Source organism: Cygnus atratus, chromosome 7 (genome assembly GCF_013377495.2).
Source record: "Cygnus atratus isolate AKBS03 ecotype Queensland, Australia chromosome 7, CAtr_DNAZoo_HiC_assembly, whole genome shotgun sequence".
In the NCBI taxonomy this organism is placed as follows: domain Eukaryota; kingdom Metazoa; phylum Chordata; class Aves; order Anseriformes; family Anatidae; genus Cygnus; species Cygnus atratus.
In genome coordinates, this window is record NC_066368.1 from 14,335,050 (window position 1) to 14,362,894 (window position 27,845).

A 27,845-nucleotide genomic window follows, 5' to 3' on the forward strand; every position below is an offset into this window, starting at 1 on the left:
GAAGGAGCAGGGTCTCCAGGGACACCAAGGCAGAGGCTCAGACCATGATGGGGAGCAGAAGGGACCAGCCAGAAGGGACCAGCCTGCGGGCTTGCTTGTGGTAATACCCACCTGGACCTGAGTGACCTGGAGAGCGAAGGCTGCGCCCCCAGAATTAGGAAAATCCCTAGGTGAGCAGTTTGGGGATGGGGTGGGAGGCTGTCAGCGCAGTCCCAGGGCATCTTCTGGCTGGGAAGGGCGATTTTGGCCAGGAACGGGTCTTTGTGGCCGCTGGATTTCGTATTAATCCTTGCTTTGCACAGCCTGATGCCACGGTGAGCAGCACGTCCTCTTAAAGTGCAGAGCAAGCCTCAGCCGAGCCCGCTGGTCACACATACTCTGGTCAGGTGCCTTTTTTTGCAAGAAAAAAACCTGAAATGGGTAATTCCTTACTGAGATGTTCTGGGTAAGGAGCACTCAGCTGAAACCCAGCATTTCAGTGGGGAGCAAAACAACGATGTGTTTCATTTAAAAGCCTAAAATACTTCCTCGGAGCCAGCCAGCACCCCACCAGAACCCATATACATGCACGAAAGATGAAATATTTAAGGGCGCATCTGGAAAAAAAAATGCATTAAACGTGTTTCCCTATGGAAAAAAAACAAGCATCCTGTGTTGTCGGCTGTTGGTCTCAGGGAGCAGGCTGCTGCCCGTGCCCGTGTCAGGGTGGCCGGGGCGAAGGTGCCCGGCGCAGGGTGCGCGCCAGCAGATGGCACTCCTGGAATTTATTGCTACAGCAAGCTGCCTCTCGGAGAGCAGTCATGTAGGAGATGTCCTATTATATGGGCAGTTGACTTTAATAGTCATTGTGTGCTTAAAGCACAGCAAAACAACAGTGGGAAAAAAAAAAAAAAAAAGAAAAAAAAAATCCCCACTCCACTTGGATGGCCCTTTTCCCCCCAGCCCTGCTAGTCTATTTGTACAGTAAATTAAAAATATGAATCACTTCTCTCTACTGCCTCCCCAAACACTCATCCTGTCAGGCTCTGTGTTGTCTTCATTTGTATTACCTTAATTTAATGTTAATTATGTTCTTCATTTACAAAGAACAAGCATTTACACTCCCCGTCTGGGGATTTTCCACGCTCGCGGTCTCCACAGACGGGGAGGCGGCGGCGAGGAGGGGGCCGGCGGCGTGCCGGGGGGGGCCGTGGGGAGCGGGGATGCTCCCGCGCCACCCCCAGAGCGGGTGGTGGTGGCGATGAGGAGCGCCGTTGCCTTCCCGATTTATGAAAGCGCATCGCTGCCGCGCCGCCAGCCCCCTCGTAAATCCTTTTTAAAAGGTCCTCGGCCAAGGGAGGGCGGTGATTTATGGTGGGGAGCATGGGGGGGGGGAGGTGCAGGGAAAGGGGTGGTGCTGGGGGGGGCCCCAGAAAGTCCCCGGCACCCCCCTGTCCTAGTTACCCATCAGGGAAGATGCTCCGTGCCTCAGTTTCCCCATAGGAGCTGGGAAGAGCTCTTCTCCCAGAGCTGGGTGACGGCCGAACTTTTGGGGGCATTAATAAAAATGCGTGTGTCTGTATAAAAGAGCTGGGTTTCTAAAAAAAAATACACAAACGCCCCCAAAACCTGACTTTCCCGCGTTCTCTCCCAGAGCAAGGAAAAATGGAAATGAACTTGAACAAGAAGAGCAATCAAAAAAAAGCCTTCCCATAGGATCTGGCACCTCTCTGGGACATGGGACACAGCCCCTGGGCTGGGGGGGACATAACGGGGAGGATGCTCCGTGTGCAGCCCCCGTGCCCCCTTCCGCACTCTCCAGGGTTTGGGAGCATCAGGGCTCCTGGAGTCACTTTTGGTTGTGCAAGTCGGGGTTGTACCGGGACGTCCTGGGTGCTGCAAAGGACGGGGGCAGAGCAGGCTGAGAGACACCACCCCGAACCTCAAAATACCCCCAAAAAATATTAAAAAAAAAAAATTAAAAATCCACCCAATCCTTTTCATTCTCTGTTTTTACAGAAACCACAGAAAAGCATAGAAAATGACGCCCACCCCCCCCCATGAAAACCCACGACCCCAGTCACCCTCCGCTGCCCACCTTCCTCCCCCTCCCACCCCTCCCCATTTCCATGGAAACAGCCAAATATCAGGGGGCAAAGCCCAGGGCACCCCTGGCCACCGAAACAGCCCCGGGGCCTGGGGCAGGTCCCTCGGTGGTCACTTTGCCGGGGGGGACACCGGGGTGTCACCTTCGTCCCCCCATCCTACGGGGCTGAGGCCGCTCGCTTCATCACACCAGTGCCTCGAATGAGCCCCAGGACCACCATAAGGGGTGGCAGAGGGCGTATTAATGGGGTCCCCTTATTAACACCGACCCTCCCACCGTGCTCACTGCCCCTAACCCCATTTAAATGGGTTTCAGGAGCCTCCACGCACACTGTTATAGGGCCACAGCCCCACACCCGCAGCGTCCCCCTCCTCACGCAGCCACGCGCTCGCATTTTAATTAATGACAACGGCGGGGTTTTTTGGTAAGGTTCGGGGGTTTTTTGTTGTGTTTTTTTTTTTTTTTCCCCCTCTCTCTCCTCATAAGTGCTTTAATGCGTGCGCGCAGCCCGGCTGATCCCCACAGCCATGGAAATATTAGGTTGACGGATGTGGTCTGTCGCCAGCGCTCCCTCCACGGGTCCGCCTGTCAGCCCGCCGATGATGACATTAACACGGGAAGAAAGTGATGACAAATGCCCGTTATCAGGGAACGAGGCCTGTGACAAATCGCACGGCGCCTCGCGAGCAGCCCCATTACGCTGTAATAAAAAAAGATGGATGGCTCGGCGCACCGGGGCCCCGCGCTAATGCGATTTCGCCCGGTCTCTCCGGGTTCTAATTAAGGCAGAAAACGGAGAACGAGCAGGAGTCCCCGGTCCCCCCCTCCTCCCCAGATCCCAAAATCCCCTCCTCGCCCCACGGCGGTGGGTGCTCGCCCTTAGGGGTGCCCCTAGGAGAGGGGTTTGGGGTGTGGAGGGAGGTGGGTTGTGGGGGGACTGTAATGGGGCGGGGGGGGGGGCACCCTGTGCCTGCCCCTCCTGTGCCGGGGGGTTTCAAGGTGTCTCCATGCAGGGTGAAGCAAGGGGGGGGCGGGGGGGGGGAACACGGCCACCGCCAAGTGCGTCACTCGCAGACAAATGTCACCTCCGCCATCTGCTGTGGCATGGGACGTGGTGGGGGGGGGGGGCTGTGTGGCACGGAGACGCCGCCCCCCGAGAGGAGGCTTGGCCACAAGGGCCACCGGGTCCTTGGGGACACTGTGGGGACAGCGAGGGGGTGGCATGGAGGGGGGGGGGGGGGTCACTGGGACACTCTGGGAAGCAGCAGCTTGTTTTGGGGTAGGGGCAGGCGTTTTGGGGGTGTCAGCCCCCCCCATATCTGCTGGGGGTGCCCAGGGGACGTGGGAGGGCACAGGGCAGCTGCTGCGCGTGGTGGCTGGCTGCAGCGGGACTTACTTACCTTGTGTAGTCTGTGCATCCTGCTCCATTCCCGCATTCCTTTTACTTTGGGCATCCCCAGAGCTCCGGGCAGCACACTGGGATGGGACACACTGGGACGGGACAGGGGACACCGCTGTCCTCGGGCAGACTTGGGCGAAGGAGAAGGAGGGCGGCTGGAGCTGCTCCCTGCCCAGGCACCGCTCCGTGCTGCCCCGAGCAGCCCTCCCAGAGAGTAATTCTTTCTCCAGCACGGTGCTGGATTTGCTCGGGATGGATCCGTGAGTGATCCCTGTCACGTCCCGGGGGATTTATCGGTCACTTCAGGGAGGGTTTTTTGAAGCTCCCAGTTATTTACAGCTCCCTGCTTCTCTCCCATGCTGCACAGGCCTTCCAAGGAGGTTTTGACAAACCTGAAATATTGCTGGAGCAAAACTGATCCCATTTTTTTTTTTCAGCCAGAGTTTCCTAGCCCTGTAGTAAAAGCTGCTAGCCTGGAGCTGGACTCACCTATCTGTACTCATCAGCTTTTACATCCCACATCTAATTTTAGGGTTGCTCAGAGTGCGAGCTTAGCAATATCCTCCGACAGTTTGCTCTGACTGCAGCCCGCAACCCCTGATGCTGTCTAGCAGCACAGATTTAACCTGCTCTCCCTATGCCAGCGGCAAAAATAAGTGCAGAGGCCATGGAAATTATTTCAAACAAATCACCTCCGCTGAGAGCCAGCTGGGAACGCACCAAGTGCCTGCTTCTGCAGCGCGGTCAGACCGGGGGACTCGCCTCCCGAGCTGGGATGAGGTCTGGGTGGACGTGGTGGGGGCTGATGCACAAGGGGGGCTGCAAGACACAAGCTGCAGTTGCCCAAATCCAGCCTTAAGGACTTAAAAATAAATAAATCACTGGCACGATGTTAGCTGCACGCGTCGGGGACCTGCTGCATGTGACGGCTGGGAGCAATGTGCTGGGGAGGGGCTGCTCGTGAGGCTGCAAGATCTCAGGGCAACTCAGCAAAGCAAAGCGTACCTGCGCCAGGTCCTCGCTGGTCCCTCGGGGACCTGTTGCTCCCCCTGGCTGTGCTCTTAACCATGATGAAGCCGCCAGTCCATGGGTACCTCCGTTCCCCACCACGCGCCACCCCTCCAAGCTCGGTGCTGCTGGCCCAGACTCCCCCATGGTAAAACAGGACGAGAGGAGGACAGGCTGGGGACCAGGACTGGTCCTGCCCCAGCTGTCCCTGGCTCGGGGTCGCTGTGACACTTCAAGACAGAGCCTCAGAAGCCTCTGCCCGTGTCCCCCCCTCCGCAGCCCCCCACCAGCCACTTCACTTCTGCTGTAGCTCTGCTGACCTGCCATTAGTTATAGTGCCTGAGCCAATGTAGGAGGTCAGCGCGGGCTGGCCCCGATATAAATCAGCTCCCTATGGGCAAGGAGACCGCGGCACGGCACTGACAGGCACCTGCCGTGTGCTGCGGGGCTCCCCTTGGTCCTGGGGTGGCCTGGGAATGGAGACAGCTCCCCTCCAGCCTCTCTGTCCCAAGACATTTTGGCATCCTGTATCAGCATCCCATATCGGCACCCCATATCAGCATCCCATATCAACATCCCATGTCAGCATCCCATTTCAGCATCCCTTATCAGCATCCCATGTCAGCATCCCATATCAGCATCCCATATCAACATCCCTGCTCTCCTGCTGAGCCTGCTGAGAGGGTTTGGGCCATACCCCAGTCAAGATGAAGACCTCCAGGTTCTCCCCCTTCTCCTGGACAAAGCCTCCATGGGGCAGCCCGGCTGGAGCCGGGGGAGCTGTCCCCAAGGTGGGGACCCCCAGCACAGCCCTGGCTGCCCGCAGCCTGCCCAGCGCTGCCGTTCCCCGGTCCTCCAGCTCCCTCTGCTGCCGCCTCGGCGGCGAGGACGGGCACCAGCACCACCGGAGGGGCTGCTCGGCACCAGGGGGGCCCCAGTTAGTTTCCACTAAGGTTTTATCCAAGCCGCCTGCAACCTCACACCTTCATTTCCCTTTATTTTTTTTTTTTTGGCCTCTTTTCCTAAAGAAACGTGGACCAGGGGCACAGGGGCTCTGCCCATCTCCAGCTCACGCTACCCTCCAAGCCTTACACACGAGCCCAACCTGTTTGCACGGGGCTGGGGCTGGCTGCGAAGCTTGGGGGCTGGCTGCAGACCCCAAGGACCCTAGAGAAGACCAGGCTGCAGCGAGAGCTCAGCACCAGCTCAGCCACCAGCGAGTCCTTGCAGGGACCCCCCCAATTCCACAGGCTGGGTGTCTGCAAGCCGCTCCTTTCCACATCGGTGATTTTTTTTGGCTTTTTTTTTTTTTTTTTTTCCCCTCCGTGTAGACACGTGTGTGTCCACACAGGCAGGCTGCAGAGCTGCCAGTCCGTTTCTTCTAAAACCTCGCCATAAGCAGGTGAATTGTCCCCAGGAAACACACACACGCCGCGAGAGGGGAAAACGGCGGCGCCGCCGGAGCAGGAGCGCCTGCCTGCCGTTCGCGGTGGTGATGGGGAGCCTGACTTATGGCCGTGCCGGAGAGACAGCGGCGTGGTAAATGCCTCTGTTTGTGCCGGTTTCCAGCCCAACGAGAGCCCATTGATCAGCGGGATGGGAGTAAATCCGGCACAGGGGAGCCCGAGCAGGGGCTGCGGCAGCACGTGGCCGGAGCCGTGCCCCTCAGGAGAGATGCTCCCCGCCCCAGAGCAAGGCCCTGTGCAGAGGCAGGACCCCGAGGCACGGCAGGGTGAAGATCCCAATATGCCATGAAGGCACAAGCAATACATGGCACGTACTTTTGGTGTGAAACAAAGCTGTTTCGGGGGCACCTGGCCATGTCTGACCACCGCTGGTGAAAGCCAGACCCTGCCCAAAGAGCAAACAGCCTCAAAAACTGCCTTCCCTGGCTGTTTCCCTGGTCCATCTCCCACTGCCCACTGATGTGGGGTCTCGCTCTGCGTGTCCCCCCCCCCCCCGCCATGGACACCCTGCAGGGCTCTGTGCCCCCCCGACAGCCCCCCGGCAGCCCTCCCCTCGCTCTCCGTGCCGCACCGCCGTCGCCTGGCCATCAATAGCGCTTGGTTAATTAATTTGATGGGAACAGCAGGGACCGCACTTTGCATTTAGTGAACTTCTGAGAACTTCCAACCTCATCTTCATAATTGGCCTCATAAATTTGAGGAAAGAGAGAAATCAGCAAAGCCGGAGGAGCGAGGGAGGGCGGGAGAGGCCCAGCACGCGGGCGGGCGGGCGCGTGAGAAGTGGCTCTATTTGGTGTCCTTATTTAATTTTATTGCACAGATCCATCTTCGCCCGCCCCCTCCCTGCCTAGCCCTCTCTCTCCCGCTCTCCCTGCTGGGTTCACCTAATCATGATAAATTCATATTCATTTCCCTGCCTGCTCTGGCGGGGGGAGCAGCCCCGTTACATTTGCCCGGCCGTGCTGCCATTAGCAAATATTTACTCATGAATATGAAGTGCCACCGTTAGAAGCCCAAACGTCCCCTTTGCACCCCTCTCCGCCAGCCCCAGCCCCTTCCCAGCCCCGCAGCAGGACAAGAAAGACATCTGAGGACGGGTGTCCTCCCCGTGGGGCAAGGAGCGGGCTGGAAGAGCCGCCTAAAGCTCAGCACCGCAGCAGTTCGGCCCCAGGTTTTTCTTCCTTTTACCCTGAGGGGACAGAAGCAGCTGATGGGGGGACAGGAATTGTCTTGTGCCCATGTTGGGCCCAAACAGGGCAGGGCTGGGTGCAGGGACAGGGGTGGGAGCAAGGGGCTCAGCACCCATCCTGGCTGCCCGACCTCCCGCTCCGTCTCTCAGAGCGCTGCTGCGTTTGGGTTTGGTTTTAATTTTCAGGATGATCAGACTCCCAGCCAGGAAGGGGAATCGCTGAAGCCTCTTCCTGGGAAGCAGGAACCAGGCAACGCCGCATCAGAGAGGCCTAAAGCCGTCTTCGCTCACCCAGCCTGCACCCACAGCCACCCACCTCCTGGGCACCCCAGGGCCCCCCTACCTTCTTCACAAGGGTGACGTTAGAAGAGGCAGAGGCTGTGCTGGGGCAATGCAGTAGCCAGCTCCTGCCCTGCACGCAGAAATGTCACCCCCGTCCCCCGCAGCAGAGCCTGGCCGTGCTCCTTCACCCACTGCACGCGCCCAGGGGTGCCGGCCCCATCCTTGGGCCACCCGGCTGTGGCTGCTGCTGGCCACAGGAGGGCCCTCTGCCCCCTCCAAAGCTCCTGGGCAGGGAGCGGTGGGGTGGGAAGGGCCAGCTGGACATCAGCACCTTCCCTCAGGGAGCTGGGGGACGGCAGGACAGGGTGGGGGCTGCCGGGGGGCACAATGCGTGGGGCCGCCCTCGCTGCCTTTTCCCAAGGTTGCGTTTCCCAAGGGGCCCGGTGAACGGTCCCGCTGCTGAGTGGCCCCAGCTCCCCGTGTCCAGCCTCCTGCTTTGTAAAAAGCAGCACAAACAGCCAGGCCGGGGCTTCGACGTGCTGCTGCAGCACCCATTTGGCACCACGGCGCGAACTGTGGCCCTACAGGGAAGGACAAAGGGGAAAGAGCTGGGGACCAGCAGCTCTGCGTCTCCTCCGCCTCCAGCGATGTCCCCAGCAGGTGATGTGGTGAGGGGCAGCCCCAGCACAGCAAGGAACAGCTCGCCCTGGCACCCAGAGCTGGAGGAAAACCTGAATCCACCAAGGGCTGGAGGCGAGCAGCTCAGCTGCGAGGCAGAGAGCAAAAAGACAAAGGTGTCAAGGAAAAAGAGAGATGGGATTTATTGTACTTCAAATTCCGAAGCACCACGACAAGCCAGGTGACGTTTGTTTCCACCAAGCGTTGTGTAGAACGGCTGGGCTGACCACAGACACCCCCGGGTCGAGGCCTCCCCAGCAAAGAGCCCAGACCCCACCGCTGGTGCCCGACAGCCCCAGCCGACAGCGCAGCAAGAACCTGTGCAAAACTGCCAGGTTCGATGCCCTTGTGCCTGCCCCAGCAGCAAACGCAGCTCATCGCCACGTGTGACAGTGACACAGCAAAGTGCAGAGTGACCAGGACCCCACAAGACAAGGGAGAGCCTGGCGGTCCTGGCCCAGGAACACCCACCCTGGCCTTCGCAGCAGCCGGTGCTGCAGAGCACCGAAAGCCCCTGCAAAATTCATCTCCAGAATATAGAAATAGCTGAGGTTTCCTGAGAAATAAAATTCACTCCTCTGGAAGTGAAGGGCTGAGCACACGTTCACACGTACACTCACATACACACACGCAAAGCTCAGATGACTTCCTGGCCATCACGCACACGGAATGGGAAAGCTTTGCTTTGCCCAAATTCATACAACTATCTCCTTGTGTTTCTCTCTGCCTCCACACCCTGTGTGCAGCAAACACACGGCCCTACCAGGTTACATTCAGTGCCGTTACATTCAAACCCTGCCTGAGCACGGCTCCACTGAACCCCAAGGTCCTCTCCTCCCCTCCACGGAGAGGAAAGGAGCCCTTGTGCCCGGAGCAGGGGGATCACAGCTCTCTGCACTGGCAGATACTCAGCACACGATGGGCTGAGAGCAAGCACACGCAGCATTTTGAGTCCCCGTGCTTCCTCAAGGGTTACTGGGCACCAGGGGAAGCTGGTGGCAGCCGCAGCAACCCAACCCCAAGCAATGAGACCTGCCAGATGACAAAAGTCAGGTCTGATGGAGGGAGGACACAGCACCAGCACAGGGGGACCTTTGTGATACCTTTGTGATACCTACAGCAGCAGCTCCTAGCAGCAGTGAGCAGGGGAGGGGGCCTGGTCCAGCGGCCAGGGTAGCTGATGGGAGCCAGGGGCTGCCTGAGAGCTGGGGCACAGGATGTGTGGGGCACCGGGCAGCATTTCCAGCCTGGTTCCAGCCTGGTTCCAGCCCACGCCCTCTGCTGGGTGAAGCCACAAAGCTCTGCTAGCAGCAGGGCCCCGTTTGCTGGTTTATGATCCCCAGCTTGCAGTCACAGCACCGGGGAAGCCAGCACCCCGCAAACCAGCAGCACGGCAGCGGGCTCAGAGCGCTGGGTGACAGCAGGGTGTCACCAGTCCCGCTCGGAGGGCTCCCGGTAAGGTAGTCCCAGCTGGATGAAGACATCTCTCTCGGTGGGGGTGGGCAGAATACGGCCAGGTAACACCTTTACGCCACCGGGGCCTCGCACCACAGCTGAGCTGAGGGCATGCTCTGAGAGGCTCATGCCCTTGGTCTTGGCCAGGGCCCGCATGGAGCGGTTGAAGTGAGCCGAGCCAGTGAAGTAGAGCAGGGCGCAGGCGAACTCGCCGTAAGGCACCACGATGATGTCCAGACGGCGGTGACGCCGGGCTGGCCCAGGGAGGCGGCAGACCCCCAGGTACTTCTTCTGATCACCGTTGTCCTCCTGACTCACTAGGTCGTCTGTAAGGAAGCCTGGGGAGAGGGAAAAGGCAGAGAGGAGCTGAGTGGCAGAGACTGACGTCCCTATCCTGAACTGTCCAGGCAGCAGCTGAGAGGACAACACAGCCTCAGCCCTAACAGCCTCACACGGACAGGAGAAGCCAGGCTGAACTGCAGCAAACTTCCTCCTTAACACTGGCTGGAGGTGGTACTCTGAGCTTACAAGTTGTCCTGCCATTGGGAAAAGCAATCACCTGCCCTTCACATCTAGCTCAGACCTCCCTCCCTCCTCAGCTTGGCCGTGATGGGAACGGCTTCGAGCAGCACGTGCCAGCCCCCAGCCCTCTTACCGCTCCTGTGGAGGCTGTCGAGCAGCTTGTTGAACACCCCGCGGTGAGACTGCCCGTCGGGGTGAGTGACCAGCACGTCCACGTCTCCGCACGTGGGCTTCCCCCGGCGGTAGGAGCCACACGCCACGCACACGAGCCCAGGCTTCAGGGCCAAGGCTGCTTGTCTGACCTTCAGGAACAGAAAGAGGGGAGATGAGTCAGAGAACATTCTCTTCATGCCCTCTCTGTCCAGGCAGCAAAGGACCTTGCACCTGCCTCAGCCTGCCCTGCAGTTCCAGGGTCTCTGTCCAGAGCAGACACTCGGTAGGCTCGGCAAGCTGCCCCAAGGAGAAGACTGGCCTGCTGTCATGTGTGCTGGGGTGGCCTCCACACAGTCCTGAAAATGCCCAGCCCACCACCACACAGCACAAAGTTGGCCATCAGGCATCAGCTTCTGCGGGGACTGGGCTGGAAGTGGGTTGGGACAAGCTGGAAGGTGCAGCAGCACTGAGGAGGCAGCACAGGGCACAACCTGTCGGAGCCTTCAGTTTCCACGGAAGGAGGAGAGCAGAGGGCTTTTGGCTCTCCTCTGGGCCAGGAGGGCAAAGCTCACTGGTTCTAACCACAAAGAGAATCAGCTCAAGGCAAGCTCATCACAGGTCCTGCTTCAGAAGCAGAGGTGGGCTCAGGGAGACTCCTCCAAGACAGCAGAGAACCTGTGAGCACCCCTTGGAGTCTGCTCCAGCCTAGAGCTCTGCCTTTGCAGGAGAGCTGGGCTTCCTGACCCAGGAAAACCACAAATGTCCCAGAATTGTTGACAGAATTGATAACTACACTGCTGCCAACCATCATCTGTACATAATCAGAGCTTCCCCTATCGCAGCCACCTCCAGGCTGGACCCCAGCTCTGTTCTGTGCAGACAGTGCCAATTCTGATGGCTTCGTTCATTAAATGCTTACGCAGGGCTCTCGGGTCCTTGGACGGGAGTGAATATTCTCGGTCTGACTGTGCCAATCACCCTGTTGGCAGCAAATAATTAGGGGCTCAGCAATTCCCAGTGACGAGGCCATCACAGGGCCTGGGGTTCAGGAAGGCAGTGTCCATGCCCACAGCCCCTTGTCACTCTTGGGGATCATCCTTCATTAGCAAGAGATAAACCCATTAACCTTTGCCCCAGAGGTGCTTCAAGAAGCCACAAGCCTTTCTCATGCGGAGCAAGCCCTCCTCTGGTGTCCTTGCCCCCCTTCTGGCTTTAAATGAGGATTTCTAGAAAACTCCCAGCCCCACCCAAGAGCCTAAAAGCTCCTCAGATCTCACTGTGACAGGCAGCATAGACAGTGACTAATCCCTTATTCTCTCTCCTGGGCCTGGATCAGAGGTGTGTGCGTGTGTATGGAGGGGAGCGCAGTAATCCCACCAAGATAACAATGCACCCACCCCCAAGAGCCAGCTCCTCAAACCAGCCTGCCTGGGAAAAGGACCGCTCACCACTAGAAGGGCTAATCCTGCACACGGGGCTGACACCCCAGCAGGAGCCCGGCAGGAGCGTATTCTTCGTGGCCAGGCCCTGTGGCCGAGTGACAGGGTCACGCTGGCTGCTGCTTCCATGGTGATCGGAGAGCACCGGGGTAGCAATGACGGTGCCCCAAGCCCTCTGTTCGCATTAGGGTACACCGGCTTAGCACCCCATGATTCTGGAGTGCCGTGGCCTGCTAGAGCCAGCAGCACCCTCCTGCACCTGGAACCCCTTTGCTTCCAGCAAGGATCCCCATGGTCTGTCCTCACAGACAACCAGCTCGCGGCTTCCGCTGGAGAAGCAGCATCAAGGAAACAGTGCAGAGGCCTCAGCCGAAAGCAGGTATCTCAGAGAAGATGAGAGGCAGGGAAAGGGAGCTGGGAACCTGCTCATCCCATCGTGCCACACGGGGCCATTTTCAAAGCAGTGTGTGGAACCGACACCGGGGAAGTATCCTCCTCCTTGCCAGGCACTCGAACTCAACCTTCCTATGGGGTAAAGTAGAAGCTTTGTGGGTCTATGCCCCAAAACAGTCACCCAAGCACTGACACTACAGAGAGAAGAGGCTGAAAGAGCTCAGCTGTAAGACAGAGGCCTTTCCACAGCCTGCACCCTCCTGTCATACCCTGGCAAGTCCTCTGCTCCACGGGCCCAGGCTGAGCTACTCACGGTCTGTTCTATTTCCGCAGCTTCCTCCCGAGGCATGCGCTGCAGGAAATCCTCGTAGTGCTTCAGTCCCACAGCTTGCTGGCTGGTGAGAGACGCCTTCGTGCGGATATCATCCAGCGTCCGGAAACCCTAGTGCAGACGATGTGATGGCATTCAAACATCTGCTGAGCCTTTGCTCTTCAAATGCTTTCAACTAAGATTTGGGAAGATTGTATTTAACCTGCCTCAAGTCCAGGCTAGTCACAGCTTCTGTGATCACATGTGGAGATCACTTACAGCCTGGTGCCTGAAGAGAAGGGATTTAGGCAATCCCACACACACCTCTAATCTCCACCCCACGACGACTTCAAGTCTTAACCAAACCTGACAGAAGGGTACTGTTCTTAAGGCAACTGTGTTCTTACTGCTTGAAGGAAAGCAAGTGATGCAGGTAAAGGAAAGAAATCCAGAATATCCCCATAAGGGAAAGCCTACAGGGTGAACACAAGCATATTTTTAGACAGCGAAGAATCCAATCACAAAGCAACCACTACAGGAAAGCAGGCTTCATTAGATCTGTGCTCAGGAACTGTTCTTAAAGAAGGAACCTACTCTACGGGCTGGGCTGCTCCTGTTGGCACAATTACTTCAACCTCACTTTAACGACGAGGCAGATGGCTGCTCCCAACAGCTGCAGGAGCCGGCCAGGCCAACAGGCCAGCAACTGGGTTGGGAGCTCTGACAGCCACGGCGTCCTGGCTCGAGGCTGATTCTGAACAATGTCACTGCAGTGAGCGGTGTGAGGTGAGCTCCAAGCAGTGATGATAGCAGAACAGTGTGTGCTCCACCCCTTCTATTGCACGTTTGTCCTCTACTCCCCCAAAGTAATTCTCCCGTACTCAGAAGCGGTTTTCAAATCACAGCCGGAGAACTGCTTGTGTGAGGCACTAAACTCACCTGCTGGTACCACATCTGAGCTGTCTTGACGCCGGCTCCCCAGATGTTGGAAAACAGCTCCAGCACAGGCACACTCTCACTGATATGATCCAGCTTTCGCAGGTGCCCGCTCTCCAAGATCTCCAGGATCTTCTCTGCCATTCGCTTCCCAATCCCAGGAATTTTACAGGCTTCCTAGCAAGAAACCAAGCAAGAACAGTGAAGGCCACAGACAAGCTGGGGAGCAGTTACCACTCAGAGCCTGGTTAGCCATTCAGTCAGTGACTGGCAAGCGGCAGGCCTAGTTCTGTGAGCTGCTCTCCTCTCCAGGCCGGGCTTACATAGGGCGCATCAGCTCACTGCCAAGTGGAAAAGGACAAGCGTGCAGAAGAGGACTGAAACACTAACACACCGAATGGCCGGACCATCAGTCAATCAGGCCCAAATCCAGTTAATTTTATATATTTTCTCCAGTGCTAGCCAGTTGTTGAGGCTTAAGAGGAAGGTGAAAACATCCCTGCATTCTGCCTAGGGAAGGCGTTTTTCTCTTGGGTGCTCAGACCTGACCATAAGAGGCTCTGTCTCCAACTTTTCTGCTGATCTGAAAACTCTGCTGGTGGTCAATGAATCCAACAGACTACACAACTTCTGTCACAACCCTCCCACACAAAGGAATTTCCACGGCCTGAAGATAAGCTGTTCCAGACAGACACAGGAATGGATCTGACATATAACAGAGTTAGGATGCTGAGTCCATCTCCCTGTTCCACTCCCCTAGGAAGGTGTTTTACCTGGTAGGAGGTGACTGGTTTGTGGTAGCTCTTGAGTGCATTGATGGCTTTGGAGTAGCCCAGGGCCCTCCACTTGTCCCCCTGGACAGAATAGGCTTTTGCCAGCACTTCCAGCTTCTCTGTGATGCACTGGTTGTGATTCTCCTTCTTGCTGTCGGAGGAATGAGCACAAACCCACTTGCTGGCAGGCTGCGCCACTGTGGAAGAGCTGTCATTGGTCTCCTCCGACAATTTCACAGGGTAGCGGCCAGAAATCAGTGCTTCCAGATCCCCCTGGGTGACACTAGCATCTTCTCCTTCGCTGTCTTCATCATCACAGACTTTCTTTAGGGAGAGGTAGAAAAGCAGTCAAGTGAGAATAAGCGTATGCCTCACATATGTCCCCTTGGCACAGGCTGCTCCTGGGAGTAGGAAGTCAGAGCACTAACCAACCTCCAGGGCATGCAGTGCTCAAATTGCCATATCAGGAAGTTGCTAGTTATAAGCACACACAGCTCTCAATGTCCCAAGCTACCCAGGCACCCCTTGAAGCTACACACACGTCTCACAAAGCACACGAGAGTAGAGATTGCTGTCCAGATGTGACCCAAGCACACAGGCACCTCCTAAGGCCAAGCCCCTGAGACAAGACACTGGCTAAATGAGCAACTGCTGCCAGCAGTGTGGGATGACAACGCTGAAATCCCTGGCCAGGAAAGATCCTGACTCGCTGCTCCCAATGGGAAACCTTTTGTTGGTCTGGTGACTGTACAGACACATCTCTCACATTCAGACTCTGCACCTTCCACCCCACGACGCAGATCACTGGAGATATGCCCTGAACTCTGTTTTCACGTTACAGACAAAATCTTAACAGGGTAGTAAATTACAACCCCCCCATTTTCCCCATGGCTATGTGCAAGAGAAAAGGGGGAGGAAGGAATGCCACAAAGGACTCCACATTCCTCAGTGACAGAAGAAAGAACCAATGTATACATTTGCTGATACCCTCAGCATTAGGATGCCTCTGTGTGGACTTAAGAAACAATGAGCCCTGGCTTCAGGTAACGAACAAAAGGGGATAGAAGTGGGAAGCCGAACAGAGACTTTGAAGACTGCTTTGCTCGTTGGGGTCCTCCTCTCTCCTGATGTATAAACACATGGGTCCATGGGGATCCATGAGCTCCTGCACTGTGGAAGCATTCGGGGAAGGCACAGAGCTGTTTGGGACCAGTCCTGCAGTTACACGCTGCACACAAGTCCTGTTACGAGTTTCTGCAGAGCACAGCCCAGCTGAGGCAGAGCCACATCCTTACAACCTTTGGTTCTGCTGGCTAGGGAGGCCTGCAGACACAAGATACAGAGCTGAAGTCATTAGGCACAGGATGTTTGTTTGCGTTCCCTTTTGTAATCTTGTTTTATAACTCTGAAAACTGGGTCAGACCAAGGATTTGATAGACTAAAGTAGTTTTATTTGCCTTGAAACTCTGTATGCAACTCCCTTAAGACGCTGTTCCCTCTAAGGGCAGCAAAGCCTTAGAGTGTTCAGATGGGTTAGTAAGCCCCTTAAAAGCATTTAAGAAGCATGTTATCCAGCACAACGCAAACAATTCTACAGCTGGAGCATGCAATTCCCGCTCTCTCAGCCAGCAGTGTCACATAGGTGAAAGAGCACTTAAAGCCCCGAATCTCCGTGCTTTACCAAAAAAGCTGACGCACTTCTTACAACTATATGTGCAAAACCTGTGAGCTTCTAAGATCCTCCAGGATCGTCCAGCAGAAGGCTTGCCAGAGCTGGGTGAGACTGGGATGTGCCTGGTTTGTCTGGAGCACAGCACAGGTCCCAGGATAGCAGCTGAAGCCTGGCAGCTGAGACAATGCTCCACTCAAGATGGAAGAAAGCAGTCTGGAGCAACAACCCCAGGGATCAGTCAGTGAATAAGTGGTACCACTTGCAAATGCTGCCTTGCAGAAATCTACAACATCCAGATGTCAGCCACAAAGCAGCTGCTACAATCTGACTAGCAAAAGGCTTTCTGCAGAGTTCCCATCCAAACCCAGAACTCTCGGAGCTGCCCCCATTCAGCACAAAATAGTCACGCTCATTGCCTGGAGGAAAACATCCAAAAAATCTCGAAAAGGCTGTGCTTAAATGGATGCTACTTCCACAAAGATTTCAACTTCAGCTTGTCTGTTGGTGCCATGTCCTAAAAGTGGTTGGTACTGTCTTTAGAGCATATCCAGTGGGTTATCTTGTCCTCCCCACATTCACATAGTCCTAAGCTCAGGCTAAGGAAATTTGCTCAGGTGCCTACAAACACCGTTTTTGTGCACAGACTAACAGGAAGTATCATTGCCCGAGGGGATTAAAAAGAAAAAAAAAAAGGCAATAAGGCTTCAAACAGACTTTAAAAGCTGTCTGACCACCCAAAGTAAATGCGAGCAGAAAGCAGGGCAGGTGCCACAGGATCCATAAAAGTACAAAAGCCCCCTTTTTTTTTTTTTGCTGTGTGAGATTTGTTAATAACAATTGCCACTAAATTAATCAGAATTACAAGAAACAGCAAAGATGGGATAACTGCAAAGGTGATGCTTTAAGAAGCAGCAGCCAACTCTCCCTATAACACACAAGATAGTAAGTCTGGGGAGAAGAGATCCCCCAAACACATATTCAAGAGAAGGGAAAGCCTAAAACAAAGGACCCCTCAGTGGGCAGCCAGTTAGGGAATAACTTCAGGGTTTTATGAAACAAATTCAGCACCTGTGATTTGGGACTGAGTTAGTAAATTTGGCATCAGATGCCAGCATTACAAGGCAACTGCTGCTCTAAGAGGTCTGTGGTAACCGAGATAAATTTGGATGATGCCGATGCCAAAAAGAGTTCAGCGAACTTGAGCAAAAATGCAGAATAAGAAAACGAAGCTAATGGCAGATCTGGAGAAGCTGACTCACAGCAGAGGCCACCAGTAACCCAACACAGATATTTTAAGCACACCACCACAATCATTCGAGCGGCAACCCGATCCCCTGCACATGTGTCTGAACAGGGTGCTTGCCAAGGAGCGGAGAATGGGTCAGTATGGCTCAGGCAGGAACACAGGATGAAATATCAGAGCTTCCTGAAAGGGAGATATTCTTGGCCAGGGAATATTCCTCAAAAGGAGGCAGGGAAAACACGATCACTGGAGTGAGCCTTGGCCTGACTGGAGCACCAGGACTGCTTCAGCTGGAAATGTTCTGATGGGGACAGGAATTTAAGGAGTGTTTTTTTCTACTTTTAACACCTAAAAGGGATAAAGAGAAGCAGTAACCACAGCCACAGTCTGAATCTGCCAGCACCAACCTACTGAAACATCCAAACACTTCCCCTTTGCTTAGAAAATCTGGTATCATACTCCTGCAGGAATGCTCTTAGCCAAGAAAAGCAGGACACAGGTTCACAAGGAGCAGCACCCGTGTGGGAAGCCTCACCTCGGACAGACCTTGCTGTGAGAAGTCCCCCACCGGTGCTTTAGTGTTTGGTTCCGCTGCTTCCTTGTCTGCTGGGGGCTGGACCTCTTCATTGCCCAGGAGCTGCTGCTGTTTCTGCTGTTCTCCCTTTTCCAGGTACCTGGCATGGATCAGATGCCTTAGTAGAGGAGGAGAAGGAGGACTTCTCAGCCCCAGTAAGTTTGCCCAGAAAATCTTTAAGTATGTTTTGGGATGGAGCAAACAACCAATATGAATTTTACTCTCAGATCCCAGACTAATTGCTCTGGCTTTGACTCAGTCCCCCAGTTTCAACCCACCTCACTGACCTGCAGCTTCCACTCCTATCTACTTCAGTCTTAGACTTTTCTGCTAAACCTCTGCCAAAACATTTTGATCCTAACCTGCGGACACCTGCTGCTCCAGTCCTTAGTTCCTCTTGGGCCTAGTTGTCAATTCTCTCTCTACTTTTCATCTGCAGTAAGAAACAGCATTTAATCCTCAGCACTTCTTAAAAAAAAAAAAAAAAAAAAAAAGACAAACATCTCCTTGCTATCACTAATGGATTAGGAAGAGGTGCCTTTAGCACCAGTAGCAAGCAACAGGACTCCTGTTAGCACTCTGGACTCTACTCCAAGTTCTGCTGTGACACAGAATGGCAATCAGTCACAAAGACACTAAAGTTCACAATCTATACAGTGAAAAAGGACTTTGAATCATGCCCAAGGGAGCAGCGAAGAGTTGCAGTCTGAGATTTTGAGCAGAGGTCAAATTTCAGTGCTCTTAGGATAGAGGCACTGTAGGAAGGAACAACAGCATAGCATCTGCCTACCTCTGAGGGATAAAGACACTGTAGCCAGTGGTACTCAGCAGCTCCTGATCTCTAATGCAAGCACTGAGCCAGGATGCCTTCACTAGCTGCAACCCTGAAGGCAGCTTGGTTAATTTCAGGAGCCGAAAGGATCGATCACAATCCATGTCTTCAGCCACAATGACGTGCGTCACCTCTGAAGAGAGATGGTCGCATACATGACCCCCATTCTGGACAATTTGCTTACGGAAGATCTCTGCCCTGGCTTGGCCGATGCCGGCTTGCAACACGTAGGCGGTGACTGGTTTCAGCCACTCTGCTGAAGAAAAACACAAGGGCAGGAGCTCAGTGACAAGGAAACAGTGTTCTGAACCAGCTGGGCTACATATCTCATGTAGGACTTGATGCAGGCAGCCCCTGGGGGCACTAGCTGGACACACTGAAGCAAGCCAGCCGTGCTTCTACAGAAAATGTACTTAGGGGCCAGAAGAAACCTTTGGGGGAACAGCACCTCCAGCTAGCAAGCTGGGATATCACCATTCTATTCCATATCATGGGCACATAGGACTTACCCTCAGGTACCCCTGTTCCTTCTTTTGGGATCTTTGGAGGGATGCTTTTCCCTGAGTCATCCCTCACCTTCTTCCTCTTGGGAAAGGCTTTGACAATCCCCCGTGGCTCCATGGGCTGGGCTGGGCCTCGCTCCCCTGGTGGGACGTTAAGCTGCAGTTGCTGAATACCAGTAAGAAAGAAGAAGGTTGCTTAGAACAGTTTCACACAATCAAAATAACTTAAGCCTCACGTATTTTGTCCACGGCCTTTGCTGGTTCGGGTATTTTTTTGTTGTCATCTTCCAAAAACGCTCGCCCTGAGGGAGGCACCTGGAAACAAGAATTTCATCCCACAAGGTTGGAAAAAATTGAAGTGAGAAACCACTTAAAAAGCCTCTAACGAAGACCCTGCTCAAGCGCCCTTGAAACCGCCAAGACTGCGTTCTTATAATAGAAAGAGTTTGACTATTTTAACATTTAGGACTTGCTTCCTATCCAACACAAGCAACTTTACGTCCCAGATACTTTTTAAGCCCGTCCCTAAGAGGGAGATACTGGCACGCGACGGAGGAGCTGATCGACACCCAGAGTTTAACCAGCACCGGGAGGAAAACCTCCAGCCCTGTTAAAAACAGCAGAACGGCACCAATTCAGCACCCAAATTCAACCCCAAACCCACAACCTCACGAAAACCAACTCGGGAGCCTTGCTCCCCGGGGGGGGGGGGGGAGCCGGGCAGCAGCTCCCGGAGCCGACCCCTCCCCGTGCCCTCCGCCCCACCGCGGCGCTACCTCGGCACCGACCCCGGGGGCCCAACCTCGTCCTCTCCGCCCTGCCCGGATCCGCGGGACTTCCCCCCCCCACCCCCCCAAAACACACCGGGAACCCGAGGGGAACCGGGGCCGGGCCCACCCCCGGTAGGCCGCGGGGCCTGCGAGTGCTTCCGGGCGGCCCGGGCGCGTTGCCATGGGGACGGGACCCGGCCGCCATGGCGGTGCCGGGCTGGCTGGAGCGGCTGCGGGCCGCCGGGAAGACGGCGCTGCTGCAGGACGGTAACGGGGCGCGGGGGGGTGCTGCGGGGACGGAGCGGGGAAGGGGGGGGGGGAGCGGGAGATGAGGAGGGACGGGGCTGGAGCGGCTGGGATGCGGGCCCGGGAGGCGGCACGGGGCCTCGGGCAAGGGGACGGGGCCCATACACGGGGATAGAGATCCCAGACAAGGGGACGGGACCCCTACAGGGGGTTAGGGTCCTGGACAAGGGGACGGGACCCCATACAGGGGGTTAGGGCCCCATACAGGGGGTTAAGGGTCCCATACAAGGGGACTGGGTTCCATACAGGGGGTTAGGGTCCTGGACGAGGGGATGGGACCCCATAGAAGGGGACAGGGTCCTGGACAAGGGGACGGGGCCATTGCAAGGGGTTAGGGTCCCAGACAAGGAGACAGGACCCCATACAGGTAGTTAGGGCCCCGTATAAGGGACCCCATACAGGTAGTTAGGGCCCCATACAAGGGGACGGGTCCCATACAAGGGGTTAAGGGTCCCACACAAGGGGACGGGACCCCATACAGGGGGTTAGGGTCCCAGACGAGGAGGCGGGACCCCATACAAGGGGACAGGGTCCTTACAAGGGGTTAGGGTCCCAGACAAGAGGACAGGACCCCATGCAGGCAGTTAGGTCCCTGGACAAGGGGACGGGACCCGTACAAGGGGTTAAGGGTCCCATACAAGGGAACGGGGTCCCAGACAAGGGGTTAAGGGTCCCATACAAGGGGATGGGACCCCATACAAGGGGTTAGGGTCCTGGACAAGGGGACAGGGTCCTGGACAAGGGGACAGGACCTTTACAAGAGGTTAGGGTCCCAGACAGGCAGTTAGGGCCTCATACAAGGGGACAGGTCCCATACAAGGGGTTAGGGTCCTGGACAAGGGGACAGGGTCCTGGACAAGGGGACAGGACCTTTACAAGAGGTTAGGGTCCCAGACAGGCAGTTAGGGCCTCATACAAGGGGACAGGTCCCATACAAGTGGTTAAGGGTCCCAGACAAGGGGACAGGGGCCCAGACAAGGGGACAGGGCCCTTACAAGGGGTTAGGGTCCTAGACAAGGGGACAGGACCCCATACAGGGGGTTAGGGCCCCATACAAGGGGACGGGGTCCTGGACAAGGGATGGGTGTATTCCTGTTCACCCTCAGCTTTGTCCCCAGGCAAGCGGAAGATCCACTATCTGTTCGAGGATGGCAAGGAGATGGCTGAAGAGTACGACGTGAAGACTGGCCAGTTAGTGAGTAAGTGGTGCTCCCGCTGGACGTGGGTCGGGGCGTCTCGCCGCGGCTGGCACGTAGCAGTGGGTCTGTGCTCGCAGGGCTGGGGGGCACCGTCAGGCCAGGAACAAATTGCTCCCAGATATTCCGGGAGGGATTTGTCCCTGTAGCACCCACCAAATTTTGTAGGGACATAAATACGGTTCAGTTCAGACCCAGGGCTCTCTCGCTTCCACGCTGAAGCAAGCCTTGCTTTAGTTTAGGATTATTCCCAAACTGCTCGTCGGTCACAACAGACTTGATCTGTATAAAGGGGATTGCCAGCATGCATAGCCAGGTGTAGCACGTGCTAGAGTGAAACGTGCATTTTTTGGTGGCTTCTGCAGCCTCAGAGCGGCAACGTGCTGGTTATGGATCTTATCCAAAACCACAGCTGCGGCACGGCACCTGTTGCAACCCCACCATGGCTTCAGCACCAAATAGCCAGAAAGCGATGCACTTGGTGCACAGTTTCTGACTTCAGGAGTGGGCCAGCTAAATGATCCACTTACACCAAAGTGGAAATTATTGGAATTAAGGGAAGAGGCATATCATCATATCATTTCAGCGTGCTGGGCTGCTTTGGCAGTCCTTTGCTGGAGTTCTTTGTATAAAGCAAAATAATGAAAACCCTTCTTCTCCCTTCTACAGGTAGAAAATGGCGAGAGAAGAGCACCCTCGGGGGCTCCGGCAAGTGGCAGGTCGAAGTGGGAGAGCCAGCCTCGCCTCTCCTGGGAGTGCTGGAATCAGAGCTCATAAAGGAAAGCAGCTCCAATGTACGTAAGGGTCTGCAGGCACCACTGCACCTAACACTGCCTGGCCTTGTGCTTACAGTAGTTGGTAGACTGCAGATCACTCACAGCCTCGAGAGACAGCCTTAACCTGCCTGGTGTTCTACTACAAAACATCCCAAAAGTCTGGGGCTGGGGAGAAACAAGGCACAGCTTAGGTTCTTTCGAGGTCTTTGAGAGGTCTGTAGTTTCCCTAAGTAGAGAAACTGTACTGCTGTGTTGGCCAGCTACTGTTCTGGCTTCCAAAATGGTAGGCTGAACGGAAGGCCAGTGCTGGGGCAAGTCACTGGATGGAAAGTGAGGCAATGACAATGAAAGGCCAAGGCAGGCAGTGTGTAGCAGGCTGCTCCTTAACACAACACTGCCTGTTTCAACTTCCCATCCCACCAGGTTAAGAGGCTGAAGTTATAACATCTCACCATCTTTTCTAGTTTGTTTGTTTGTAACCTCTCACCAGACCTGAAAAAAGCCCTGCCCTGCACAGCAAACTTGGGCAGAGCCAGGACTGAATCCAGCAGGTCCCTAGGGTAGGCAGAGCTCTGTATGTGGTTGCTGGTGGGGAAGAGGCCTGGCTTCACCATAACACTGTGCTGCAAGACTCGTTGGTGAGCACCTTCAGCCCCCTGCAAGCAGAGCAGGCGCTGCCCTGAGTAAAGGCAGAGCAGTGCTAGCTCCAGGAAACTGCTGCTCAGGCAGTTTCTTGAGTTAGTCCCTAATGCTCCAGTGTGACAGAAGAGTTACTCCAATGTGGAGCCTCTCAAGGTAGTAAAGGAAGGAGGGGACAGGGAGGAGAGAGAAGCTGGAGGAGCCTTGCTAAAGGTGCTTGTTTGCCGTAGCCTGTCTTCATGAGGAAGGATACCCTGACCAGCTTCCAGTGGCGGATCCATAACCTGCCCTACCCCAAGGAGGTCTACAGCGTCTCCGTGGAGAAGGAGCAGCGCTGCTGTGTCGTCCGGACCACCAACAAGAAGTCAGTAAGGACAGCACTGCTGGGCTGAGCGTCCCTTGGGGAGGGCTGGCACGGGGCAGGCTGGTGGCTGCACCACGGGGGAGATGTCCTCTCTTGCCTCTTTTTATGGAACCACACTTCACAGCTTTATGTCTCCTGCTGTCCAGTTTCCACTCGCAACCGCCCCAGCCAGAGCTGCGCTAAAGCCCCTCACGTTCAGCACTGGACTTTGCAAACTTATCTCACGGTTCCAGTAGCAAGGCGTTTAATCTGCTATTTCACAAAGAGAAATAATGTAAGACCCCTACAGACCTTTTGAAGCTTCAGCATCCCATCTTCTCCCCCAGCTACAATAGTTTGATTTAGTCATTGTGTCTCAGAATGCATGGAGCTGCAGGATTCGGTTGGAACAGCGTAAGTCACGAGCACCCAGGCAGACAGATCTCCCTTTGTAAACCTGTCCTGTAGGCAGTCACAATGCCAATGGTATTTCTTGCTGTGGAGGTAGCCAAAAAAAAAAAACAAAATCTAGAAAGGAAGCACTGCAACATTCTGCCAAAAGAAATCTAACATGGGAGAAAAAAAAAAAAGTGTGTTAGGCTTCATCTTATCCTGTGGCATTCATTACATGGCCTCTCTCAGAGAATGGGACGCCCTGTGCCCCAAAACATTTACTGCTTCAGTGGAATAAGCCAGGAAGAGCAGTAGGACTGGGGAGAGGTAGCAAGGAAGTATTAAGGAAACAAGTGAGGATGTTGGAAGGTAAGTGAAAGCTATTTATAAACTGGGACAATACACCAGTACAGAAGCCTGGGCAGGCTCTCCTTTGCTTGCCTTCCTTCCCCAGCATTGCTGCAGAACACAGAAGGATCCGATTTGTGGGTAAAAAACACACTGGTGTTTTCCAGTCTGCCCCTTGCCCTCTTTCAACCGTTCCTTGTAGCTGGCTGTAGGTGGTGCTGTTGGCAAAGAACTCCTTACACCTTGGCCACTGAACAGCTTTCAGGACAGCAGAACCTGCAGCTTTTCAGGCAAGGGTTTTGCCACATCAGAGGCCGTGGCAAGGGGATGTTTGAGCTCTGCACCTGAGCACACCTGGACAGTCAAAAGCAGGAGGAGGCTAGACAGGAGGAAGGGGGAATCTGCCCCATGAAAGCAGCAACAATTACAACTCTAATACAGCAAGATTCTGGCCTGAATCCATGCAGAGGGATTTGCAGAAGAGCGGCCATTTAGTGGGGATAGCTGTGTAGCAAAGATGAGTGAGATTCCCATCAGGCACACATGGGGCCAGGTCAGGAAAGGAGTACACGAGTCTTAAGTCCAGCCCCCTGCAATCACAGGGGTCTTATTTACTCCTAGTCCCACTAACAGTGCTGTGCATGTGGGAACCTCCTTGTCTGTTCAGGTGCTGTAAGGCTGTAATGTACACTGAGGTTTCACCTGTGCCCCACCTGACTTCAGGATTCTTTGTAGCACCCTCAGGATAACAGCGGAGTTGCCCCACAAGCAGACGACAGCTACACGCGCGTCAGCTGGTGTCAGAGATAGGGGAAGGACATGAAAGCTGCTCATGGCCTGCAGATGAAAGTTAAGGGCTTTTGGAATTAAAGCTGAAAGTCGCCTCTGGGGAGCAGAATGACTTTGCTGTCAGTAGGGAGCAGGGACAGACTCCAGCACCAGAACACTTAGTACAGGCTCCAGGATATCTTATATCATTTCTCCTGGGTCTTGGCCAGGGCAAGGCACCACTCAGCAACTAATTCCAAGATAGCAACAAAGGCACGGAGTCCGCAGAGAGCGTGCATCGCTATGGGAGAGAAAGGAAGCCTCCGAGCCTCTCCAGCCCTTGGAAGGCAGCCACGCTGCCTCTGAGCAACCGAGCCGCGCTGACCGCCAGCCGCAGGCACAAGCACCAGGGTGGGTTGCCAAGTCACTACTGAGCAGCTCAGCAGCGAATTCTCAGCATACCAGTAGCAGTTTTCCCTACAGGCTGACAAAAAGTAGGTTTCCAGTAGGAAAAAAAAATAGAGGCAGCTTCACATATGCATTGTGGATCTTGAGCCAGGACCCAGGCTCGGAGTGCAGTACTGCCCTTGGCCATGGGGTGAGAGGAGAGGGCAGAGAATCTGCCTGCCTCGGCAGGGATATCCACCCATCAGCTGCCTCCCCAGCCTCCAGACTTCACTTCCACCAGTCACTCCCATTCCCTCTGGCCACGGCAAGGGCTGCTCAAGTGGGATTTGCTTAAAACCTCTTGCTGTAAAATAAATCCATTAAACTAAACTCTAAAAACAAACCCAGAAAGCCTCCTCCCCAAACGCCAAACCTGATTCAATTATTGTAGCGAGAGGCAGTGGTAATGTTAGGAGGAGGAGGGGGTGGCCAGGCAGATCTGGTTTCCTTTGATCTTGTCACAGATTTTAGTTTGAGGCCAGCCAAAGCCATTCTTCTCCCCTTCTCCTTAGTCCTGGGGCAGCAGAATGCTGCTGTTTCATTGATGACTCCCAAGGCCCTTTGAAACAGTGGGTTTTTTTTCTGTGTACTGCTTTTTTTTTTTTTTGTCTAATCGGTAAGAAGTTAACACTTCCTTAACATGTCTTTGTGTTCATCTAATCTCTGCTGTTTAACCTTTGACATCTCCCTTATTATCCATGTCTGCCACCTTTTCCAAATACCGACAGCAGTGACAACACAGAACGGTTTGAGCCCTGCGGTAACAAGCTGCGTACATTCCTCCCACTGCACCAGGAGAGCCATTTGCCCTTTGTAGCTGTTTGCACCGTGACTTGGAAAATAAACTGCAGTTTGGGCAGGGGTAGCTAGAGAGGCCAAGACTCACACACAGCCAGCCGAATGGAGAAGAACCCCTCACGGCATGACAGCAGCTGCTGCCTGCTCCCATTCAGCTCTGGGCACCTCGGTACCAGCTACAAGCCAGTTCCTTGGCGGGGATTGCTCGTGAGACTGGTGGCAGGTACTGAAAACCCAACCGTGACTCTGGGTGGCCACAGGACCATCAAGTCGTGTATTTGGTGCAGCCCCAGAGGGCAAACACAGGACACAGGTCCACGAGGCTCCAGTCCCAAAGTCAGGAAATCTCTTAGCAGCCTAGACAGCTTGTAACCCCTCCATTTCTACCCGCACAGCACAGGGTCCTCCTGCCAACCCTGAGAGGTCCACTGCCCCCCACCTACCCTCCTGGGAGTTCACTGCAGACCCCAGTACAGGAAACAAAAGACAGGCACAACAGAAATGTAAGAGTACACCTTGCAGAGCAACGTTGCATAGCTCAGGGGAATCGGAACTCCACCACCTTATTTCTGTCTCCTCTCTCATTTGTAGGTACTACAAGAAGTTCCCTATTCCTGACCTGGACCGATACCAGCTCCCCTTAGACACAGCTGCCCTGAGCTTCACCCACGCCAACAACACCCTGATCATCACGGTGAGGCTTTAGCCACGCAGAGCAGCACTTTGCCCTTCTCTTTCCATCCACAAAGTTAAAATTCTTACATGTGGGGAAGCGAGGCAGAGCAGGGAGATGTGTTGTGGGTCACTGCTGAGCCCCCTTTGTCACAGTACCTGGGGGTTTCAGATTACACCGGGCATGCTGACACTGGCCAGGACATCCTGGGCCACAGGAGGGGCCCTGCTCGCTCATCAAGGTGACTTGCAGGTGGAACAGTGTCTGAAGAAAGAAAAAGTTTCTCTTGCCTCAGAGCATGCTGTTGTGCTCTGTGTTAGCGAGTCCAAGGACCTGCTGCACTCAGAGGTCTCTCAGTCTTTAAAAAGCCTGCTGCTTTGTGCCAGGGAGGGGACGCACGGTGGAAGTTAGAGACTAGCAAAATGAGCATTTAACCTGTTGCAAGGAGCGTCCAGAGGCAGACAAATGCTTTTGAGCAGCACGTGCTTCTTAAATGCAGAAGCCAGCTACCAGGGGCACGTCCCCTCTGAGGGAAACCTCGCAGCAGAGCTGGGGGTGCGTGTGCAGAGGAAATAGGCCAAGAGCTGCATCTTGAGTGCTTCTGAGCTTCTGTCTGCTACAGGCCAAACCCTTGCCAAAAAGCACCTGCATTCACCACTAAACTGCAGCTGGGCAAGAGGGTTCTGAGGGAGGACAGAGGAACTGCAACTTTTACTTTTCTGTCTGCCTTTTAAAAAAGGCAGATTTATAAATATATATATATATAAAACACATGTGAGCGTACGACCAGCAAACACACCAGGGATCTGCGCAGCACAGCTTGCCAGGATATTCCAGAGGTGTTGGTGGGGGCCAGGACTCCACCTCCAACTGGGAAGTTTTGCTTGCACTGTAAAAGACGCTTCGGATCTTGGCAAATGTCCCTAAGCTCGGGGGCACCACCTCCGACCAGGCATTGGAGGTAGCTGATAAGGGAAAGGCCTCCCTTGGCAGGAGGGCCCCAGCTGTGCTGGTACCACCCAGCAAGAGCAGTGCTAACACACACCACGTTGCTTGGGGCCTGGCCCTGGTTAGTTTTCTTGGAGCAAGGCAGAACAGGAGTGCTATGGGCATTTCTCTGTCCTACAGTACAAGAAGCCGAAGGAGATCCTGGCTGCAGAAGAGGAGCTGCAGAAGGAGCTGAAGAAGATAAAGGCAGCAAACAGTGGGGATGGTGACTGTACGACCCAATAGGTGGAGGCTGCTAAGAGGCTGAGGTAGGGGCAGCTCTCTGGCACAGCTTCACGGTATTTATTTTGCCTTTTCTAATAAAAATTAGTCGTGTTAATACAGTGGTTTGGAGGAATCTTTGCAGGCTCAGGGGGGCTCTGTCTCTCTGCCACCTGGGCCGCTGATTTGCACAGACATTTATGATCGTTCTGTGAGCTGTGGGAAGCTGCAGCGAGCAAAGGAAGTGCACCGCAGCTGCAGCCAGC

The 27,845-nt window shown here is 54.9% G+C and overlaps 2 protein-coding genes across 5 annotated transcripts; one reads left to right on the top strand and one right to left on the bottom strand.

Annotated features, from left to right (window-relative positions):
- Positions 1-8,226: 8,226 nt before the first annotated feature.
- On the bottom strand, positions 8,227-19,943 carry POLL (DNA polymerase lambda). Of its 4 annotated transcripts, none has more exons than XM_050711879.1 (9): positions 19,778-19,943; positions 18,920-19,079; positions 18,369-18,666; positions 17,540-17,678; positions 14,090-14,413; positions 13,320-13,493; positions 12,384-12,512; positions 10,219-10,387; positions 8,227-9,901 (listed from the first exon to the last, which is right to left on the bottom strand). In XM_050711879.1, exons 1-9 carry the CDS (start codon positions 19,886-19,888, stop codon positions 9,537-9,539), a joined length of 1,869 nt encoding a protein of 622 aa, XP_050567836.1. In that variant the 5' UTR covers positions 19,889-19,943; the 3' UTR covers positions 8,227-9,536. The 4 variants fall into 4 exon arrangements, with proteins under 4 accessions (XP_050567836.1, XP_035403600.1, XP_035403599.1 ...); XM_035547707.2 differs by having other exon boundaries at positions 8,229-9,901; positions 18,369-18,663; positions 19,778-19,819; XM_035547706.2 differs by lacking the exon at positions 19,778-19,943 and adding an exon at positions 19,716-19,754 and having other exon boundaries at positions 8,229-9,901.
- DPCD (deleted in primary ciliary dyskinesia homolog (mouse)) lies at positions 19,849-27,697 on the top strand. The gene is made up of 6 exons (XM_035547710.2): positions 19,849-19,950; positions 21,108-21,188; positions 21,855-21,979; positions 22,831-22,964; positions 26,289-26,391; positions 27,499-27,697. The coding sequence occupies exons 1-6, from the start codon at positions 19,887-19,889 to the stop codon at positions 27,601-27,603; spliced, it is 612 nt and encodes a 203-aa protein (XP_035403603.1). The 5' UTR covers positions 19,849-19,886; the 3' UTR covers positions 27,604-27,697.
- Positions 27,698-27,845: the final 148 nt, after the last annotated feature.